The sequence below is a fragment of the Lepisosteus oculatus genome, chromosome 11, assembly GCF_040954835.1.
Source record: "Lepisosteus oculatus isolate fLepOcu1 chromosome 11, fLepOcu1.hap2, whole genome shotgun sequence".
In the NCBI taxonomy this organism is placed as follows: domain Eukaryota; kingdom Metazoa; phylum Chordata; class Actinopteri; order Semionotiformes; family Lepisosteidae; genus Lepisosteus; species Lepisosteus oculatus.
The window spans coordinates 19,542,815-19,550,828 of NC_090706.1; the positions used below are offsets into that span (position 1 = coordinate 19,542,815).

The 8,014-nt window shown below is 40.2% G+C and overlaps 1 protein-coding gene across 2 annotated transcripts; it reads left to right on the forward strand.

Moving 5' to 3' along the window:
• The first annotated feature begins 290 nt into the window (after positions 1-290).
• LOC102683448 (gap junction alpha-5 protein-like) lies at positions 291-7,357 on the forward strand. 2 transcript variants are annotated; one of them, XM_015348868.2, is made up of 2 exons: positions 291-433; positions 5,879-7,357. In XM_015348868.2, the coding sequence occupies exon 2, from the start codon at positions 5,945-5,947 to the stop codon at positions 6,971-6,973; it is 1,029 nt and encodes a 342-aa protein (XP_015204354.1). In that variant the 5' UTR covers positions 291-433; positions 5,879-5,944; the 3' UTR covers positions 6,974-7,357. The 2 variants fall into 2 exon arrangements, with proteins under 2 accessions (XP_015204354.1, XP_015204355.1); XM_015348869.2 differs by having other exon boundaries at positions 5,902-7,357.
• Positions 7,358-8,014: the final 657 nt, after the last annotated feature.

Sequence of the window (8,014 nt, forward strand, 5' to 3'; positions counted from 1 at the left end):
TTAAGCAACCATGCACTGCAATGCTAATAATAATCTCACACCATAGGGCACAGCTCTGTGCCTGGGTAGCTCTGCCTCTGTCAGTCATGTGGTTAAGTTAAAGGGGGAAGGGTGCCTGACAATGGAATACTTTTATTGTTCAATAAGCGCGACAGCTGCCTCTCCCCCCTAATTTTCAAATACTCTAAGATCTAAAATAGGCATTCAAACAATGGGGGATATTTTAGGTAAGGGGTGTCACAGGATGAGCACAGCATTGAGTTTACGGGACAAGGATCCCTAGTGCCAGTCAGCTGTGCAGCTGGATGAAGATGAGAAGATTTTACACTCAGTCTGCAATTATTAGTTAATCTATCCTTACCCTTGTCTTTCTGTGCTGGGGTTCTATTTGGGTTACATAACATCCTGCTTCATTTTTTCTGTGTTTTATAAGGTAAGTCTGCTACCTAATCTGTCTGTCAGTGTGACCTTTATTTCCCCCTGCATGTAGTTTAAGAATGAAGGGTTTTGTTTCGATCAGCGAAACTTATCATATTAACCTTTAAACTATGTGATCTATGTAGAGAGTGAAGCTAATCTGTTAAATATGACAGTCTAGACTTTTATTGCTCCTCAGATCTAAAGACTAGCAGGTTAAAAGACATTGGATGTGTTTATATTAATTGGAATGGTCATTTATATCATAGCTGCCCCATACCTAGACACCAATAAAAACACTTAATTTCACTTGAATAACCAATCAGTATACATTGAAGGTTTTAGAAAAATCAGAATGATGGCAGGATAGTCTATCATTGGCATATGTGAGTGTCTGTGTGAATGTAAATGGAAGTTTCAATGACAGTTTGTACTTGAATCTGAGAGACACTGAGGTATGGAGGAGTACAGTATTTAAACTTGGTAGGGCAGGGAACTCAAAGGTCATTTCTTATACCTTAGTGCTAGAAGAATAAGGAACAAGGTGCATTATCTCAAGGCTATAGCATTAACAGATAATGATGTTATAGGAATAAAGGCTAAGGATGGTGAGAGGGATTGAATGTAAAATTAAGAAATGTACATGTTTTTTGGAAAGGCTCTCTGCATAGGAAAGGTAGAGAACCGAAGCAAAAAACTGAAGTATGATTAAACACTAGTTGTATGTATGTACACACATAGCCTACTGTATGATGAGGAAGAGAAAGTACTGTATGTAACACAGGAGGTTTTATATTATTGAGAGGTTACATTTACCGTGCATAAATTGGAATCTGTAGGGATGTAGGAGTGAAAATACTGAAGCAGAAACTGATATGGTTGCAATGGTTAATGGTTGCTTAGTATTCCATTTTTGTAAGGGCCCTTACTTGGAAATATGGTCTTATTAAACTAGACTTTTCCAACAACTGGGATATACAGTAATTCAGGGAACAGATGTCACAGAGCCACTAGACAATTGTGTCATAATACAGTTACTTACGATGTATGCTTTAAATCTCTAAATCTTGAGTCTGCAGTCATAGTTTAGAATTTTTAAAAAGCAGATTATGAAAGAATTGTACAAGCTGTGAACTGTGTACAGTACACTACAAACTAAATGTTAAAGTTTAAAGGCTTAAAGCAAGTTCACTCCTAAAATAATGAGGTTACAATATAGGAAAATATGGTCTAAGTAGTTTTACAGAAACATAAAAAGTATACAGAGTGTCAGAATATGTCGAACTACATTTACTGCTGAAAAAAGTTATTTGAATTACCAAAAGAAAGAAAATAAGATAATAAGACAATAAGACAATAAGACATAAATACATAAAATAAGACACTTATGTATGTTTGTTTACTTTTTGTTTGAAGCACACGTCATGCATTTTTTTAAGAAAGGTTGTTACAGCAGCATTTCTTCTACAGTATGTTATTTTAAACCTAAATTACTTTATTGGAACTGTTTCTTGAAACGCCTCCTCTCCTTTTTCTCAATCTTCATTATATGAGAACTCCTCACACACACAAATCTAGTTTTTTTGTGGCCCCATTGCACTGAACCCAGAGGTTTCTCCATCCTGGTCCTGGAGGCCCACAGACCTGCTGGGTTTTGTTCCAGCCAAGGTTTCAGTTTTGCAATTAAACCTATTTCACCTGATAATAGGATTAATGTGAACTGTTTTGACAGAGCTTCCAGCTCTTAAATGAACTGGAGGTCACCTGTTAACTATCACATTACATCCATTCTTTTTCTTACCAGCTCTTCCAATTAAGGGAGCCTATTTTACAAACCAACAGGCACAAGACAGGATATAGCCTGGATGGGATGCCAGTCTATCACAGGGCAGACACAGACACAAACATAGCCAAACTCAAACCAGGGCCATTATTCTCAGAAGCTAATTAATATACCAGTATGTTTTTGGTTTGTAGGAGGAAACCAGAGGACCCAGAGGAAACACAAGTGAAGTTGAGAAGAACATACAAACTCTACGCAGATAGCACCCCAGGTCCACAATTGAACCTTAAAATGCTAATCACTGCACCATCATGGTGCTCAATTCTCAAATTTCATAAGTAAAATAAAATCCCAAAGTCAGAGTAGAAAGAAAGACTTACACATAGTCCAAGCAAGTAACTTGTTAGTTAAACTAAGGCTTCAATAAAGTAATTAAGATCAGATGGAATGAAAACCAGAGCCGTCTGGGCCTTCAGGACCAAGATTGGGAGCCTGTTATGTAACATGATGTAGGCTGAAAAACAAGTCGAAATGTATCTATTTGTGTTGGCTGAAGAGTGTGAGAGAAAACTAAGGAAGAATAAACCAATCGCACCTAGATAGGGGCTTCTACAGATCTAAGTGATACCTAGAAATACTGGAGCCTAATAAGACAACCCAAACTACATTTTATTCTTGAGCCTTCATATGAACTGACATGGATACTTAAACCTGTCCATTCTGTATCTGCTATATCTGCTCATTATGTGCCTAGAATGTTTGTTTTTTTTTCCCTTGAGACTGAGCAGAATATTATTACCCTTCTACTGGACATCTTGTACAAGTGACTCCTGAAAATCAAGTTTTAATAAAACAAGTTGAAACTAAGTTGCAGACAGTGTTATTGAGAGGGAGAAAAAGGTAGAGCCACAGACCCGCAATTTCTGACAGCAGAATGGAATTCTTGATGGAGTTGCCTTTTCAGAGGTCTTGTTCTTTCTTAAATATTAATCCAAACTTGCATTAGACATGACCAGTGCCCCTTTCAGTGTTGTGTGATCCAGTGATCTCTTCCAAACACAGTTCAGGCTATCTGGAGCAAAGGTCAGACGGCTACAGAAGAGTGACATTTGACCAGGAAGTGAAGTCTTTTGGACGTCATTTAGAAGTAACTCGGAAGGAGATCAAATTCTAATCTCACATTTCCTTTCTCCTACATCTTTTTGACATCTGTAATGCTTTATGTTCATCAGCTAATTTCTTCATAATTAGAATTTGCTGGAACTATTGAATACAGTATTAGAGTTGTAGCAATAAGATTTTTCTGGTACTGTTACCCATGATGTCTCACCTGATTCATTTAAACAAGGGAACCATGAGCCCCTTCTTAACACTGTGTGTTTAGTCATTTAGTCGAGTCCGACTCTTCGTGACCTCACGGACTTTATGATGCCAGACCTATCTGTCAACAACTGCTTCTCTGAGCTCTTGAAAATTCATATTCATTACTTCAGTTATACTATCTATCCATCTTAACCTCTGCCACCCCCTTTTTCTTTTCACTTCAATGTTTCCCAACATCAGAGTCTTCTCCATTGAATCCTGTCCTTGCATTATATGGCCAAAGTATTTGAGATTTAGTTTTACTATCAATCCTTCCAATGAACAATCTGTGTTTATTTCCTTGAGTATTGACTGATTTGATCTTTATGCAGTCCAAGTAACTCTCAACAATTTTCTCCAAACACCACAGTTGAAAAGCATCGATTGTCTGACGCACAACCTTACTTATAGTCCAACTCTCACGTCCATATGTTACTACGGAAGACCGTAGCTTTCACTATATGGATCTTGGTTGACAATGTAATGTCTTTGCATTTTAATGTCTTATCCAGATTTGCCATAGCTTTCCTCCCAAGAAGCAAGTGACTAGATTTCATGGCTACAATCACCATCTGCTGAGATCCTTGAGCCCAAGAAAATAAAATCTGTCACTACCTCCACTTCTTCTCCATCTGTTTGCAAAGTATTAATATGAGCCGTTGACGTAATCTTCATTTTTTTATGTTAAGCAGCAGGCCAGATTTTGCACTTTCTTCTTTTACCTTCATCAACAGACTCTCTAACCCCTCCTCACTTTCAACCCTTCTTAACTATTTCCAGCTAATAACACTCCACAAGAGATGTCAGAATCCTCAGATTTAGCTTTTTGTCTTCAGAAACAGTGATGATGTTGTTGATGAATGTGTCTCTTGGATTTCTGGAATTTCTGGTTTTTGTTCAGTGTCAAAAATAAAAGATGAACAGTTTCTGGTCAAGTAGTAATCAAACATGTTGAAACTCTAGATGTACAGTAACACCTACCTGCTGAGTTGCTCTAGATGTTACTTGCTCAGCTGATGATACCCATTGTTATTCAAGATTTGCATCTGTGTGCACAAGCATCTATAACAGTTTAGTCTAGGTCTTGCTAAACCTGATTTCATTGGTTCTTCTGAAGAAATTGTTTGGTAATTCAGATTAATGAATTAGTGATAGGTCAATTGAACTACAGTTTAGCTCTTTATTTGTTTGTTATAAAAAAATATTAACTAGCTTGTGAATGCACTAGACACTAGAAACCTTCATATAATCACAAAATGTTCAAGGAAATTTCCTATACAGAGCATTGGACAGAAGATGCTGAAGTGAAACAAATTTGAACACATGATTCAATAGTTCAAATGGTCCATTTTAGACATTGATGCCTGAGGTTGCTGTTCTGTAAATTTAATACTGTGATTATACTTCACATTAAGCAGGCATGGTATTTAATACATAATGTTTTGCACATTCCAAATATATGGATTTAAAGGCTTATCTCTGGTTATATCTCCTTCAGAAATCTCTCAACCTGATTAACTATTCAATTATGCTTATTTTAATTTGTTTAGATTTCCTTTGCAAGTACAAACTGTGCACTTGGAGATGAAACAGAGATTGTACTTACTCTCCCCAGAGACACAGAAATGACTAATTTATGTTCAAAGACGTGGGGATGGGTATAAAGATGTCAATGTGAAGTTAACATAGCAAAAAAAAAGACACAAATCTCTGAGTGAGATTTTCCACGATTCATTTAGTCTTTCCTGAAGAAGTCCAGGACACTGGCTTCAACAATGTTAATAGGTGATTTGTGTTAGATACCCACGTCTCTTTGTCTAAAGGAGTGCCTTTTATTTCCATCCCAAAGTACACCTATATCTTATTATAATAATTGCCCCTGATTTTACTGGGTTTTGTTGAAGTGTTGATAGAGAAATTTCCATACAGATTTCCAGGACCACAGCCTGCATTGGAGAAAGAAATTCTCTAGTAGCTGTGACTGTTCCATTAACACAAACTCCAAAGTGCCATCTGTGATAAAATGCTGTGTTGTGCTATGCTATCTTGTACTGTGCTGCACTGTGCTGTTCTGTGCTGTACTAAATTATGCAATGCAATGCTGTGCTTGGCTATATTGAATACAGTACTGTATGCTGCCCTGTGCTATGCTATGTTGTGTGTCACTGCACTGTGCTGCGTTGTACTGTGTTGTGTTGTGCAATGCTATGCTGTGATGTACTGCGGTGCCCTGTGCTATGCTATGCGATGCTATGCGGTATTGTGCTGGCCTGTGTGTTCTACATTCCGATGATTGAGTTTTTCTTTTTGCCTCAGGGGTCCACTCTCTTTCCACACAGGTCCAGTGTGTTGTCAGCAGTACTCGGACAGGTCAGGGGGGCAATGGGCGACTGGACTTTCCTGCTGAAAGTCCTGGAACAGGTCCACGAGCACTCCACCATGGTGGGCAAGGTGTGGCTGACCGTCCTGTTCATCTTCCGCATGCTAGTGCTGGGCGCGGCCATAGAGAACGTGTGGGGGGACGAGCAGTCGGGCTTCACCTGCAACACGCAGCAGCCCGGCTGCCAGAACCTGTGCTACGACCATGCCTTCCCCATCTCGCACGTGCGCTACTGGGTCCTGCAGATCGTCTTCGTGTCCACGCCCTCACTGGTCTACATGGGCCACGCGCTGCACCATGTGCGCATGGAGCAGAAGAGGCGGGAGGCAGAGCAGGAGAAGGGGGAGAGGGACCTGCTGATCATCGTCAGGGATGGCAAACGTGTCCCTGGGGAGGAGCAGGCCTCTCGTTTCAGACTACGCGGCTCCTTGCTCCACACCTATGTGTGCAGCATCCTGGCGCGGACACTCTTTGAGGTGGGCTTCATCCTGGGCCAGTACTTCATCTACGGCGTCTTCCTTCAGGCCATGTACAAATGCAGCCGCTGGCCTTGTCCCAACGTTGTGGACTGCTTTGTCTCCCGGCCCACGGAGAAGAACGTCTTCATCATCTTCATGCTGACGGTGGCTTCCATCTCTTTGCTGCTCAACCTCATGGAGATGTACCACCTGGGCTGGAAGAAGATCAAGGAAGGCTTGGCTAGCACCTTCTACCACAGGTCCCAAGAGGCCAAAGCTGAAGAGAGGCCTAAGATGGGCTACATGTCCCTGTCTGGCTGGAAACCCTGTGTGCCCACCAATTCCGCTTCTAGCTGCCGACACTCTCCCAAGCTCAAGACCTTCAGCAACAAGCTGGCCAACCAGCAGAACTGGGTTAATCTGGCCACAGAGCAGGGCAGGGTGGAGAGAGGAGCCCATGGTGGACTGCTGGTGGCCCCAATGCCCCTGAAGGAGGACGACTCACCTCAGCTGGGTAAAGGACACAACCTGAAATCCAGCCGACCATCAAGCCGTAATAAGGTCACTGTGTGAGTGGCAGATACTGTATGAGCATCCCTGGCTATGAGAGGCTAGCAGGTTAGTACAGGAGGCCCTATAAATAAGATAGATGACATGTGATAAGCATGTCAGGGCATTCTGAGCTGCCAGCTCTTTCAAAGAATTATAAACAACAAGCACTGATGATGGAGCCTTATGTAATCTCACACCAGGTGCTGGATTGTAAATGCTTGTTACATCGTTCTGAGTACATTTAGTCTTGCTGACAAGGGGTTACAGTAACATGAAGGACATGTTTAATGTTACACCTCTTCTTTAGTACAAGAGAATGCGGTCTATAAAACCTGAACTGGATCACTGCTCTGAAATGAGAGTCTTATTTTTGATTCACATATTATGAGAGCCACCACATTTTCTTAATTCTAGTCAAATTAGATTTTTTTTTATAAGTGAACATGTTCTGTTCTAACAAAAAAATAATAATATTGTTTTGTGTGTAAGCTATATTGGATATACTGTCATGAGTAATACATTTTTTTATTCATCTTACCTAAGGACCTGCACCAGCTGCAGACCATATAACCAAATCAGTTTGTTTGAAAAAGCTTACAAATACTGTATTCCACAGTTTTCAGGCAGATCAAGATTGTAAAATTCTTGTGATTGCTATTGCTAGGGGTTTACATTATTTAGAAAATGTATTTTCCATTAAAGTGTTTATTGTCTCTTTTTTTTCAATGTGTTTTAATATTACTTGGAACCTGTGCTCTTTCTCCCACTCTGGGGCATCCTTTTAATATGTTTTGTATCCACAAAAATGTCTTACACCTTCATTTTCACTGTGTTCTCAGACTTAAAGAAGATGTGTGATTCCCATGCAAGTAAACACAGCAACCATGTTACTGAGCTCTTGGGTCCTTCTGTGTGGAATTTGCATGTTCCTTTTGAGTTTGTGTGTGTTTTCTGGGTGCAGGCACCTTCTTTGAATGTTCCTCCCGTATTAGTGACTGTTTTTCTGCCCAAACATCTTATATGAGGAGCTTGTATGACCCCCCTGTATTCATGTGAGTTTTC

What these genes read in the sequence shown, in the direction of transcription:
- LOC102683448 (XM_015348868.2), top strand. Translation starts at nt 5,945, where the DNA reads ATGGGCGACTGGACTTTCCTGCTGAAAGTCCTGGAACAGGTCCACGAG.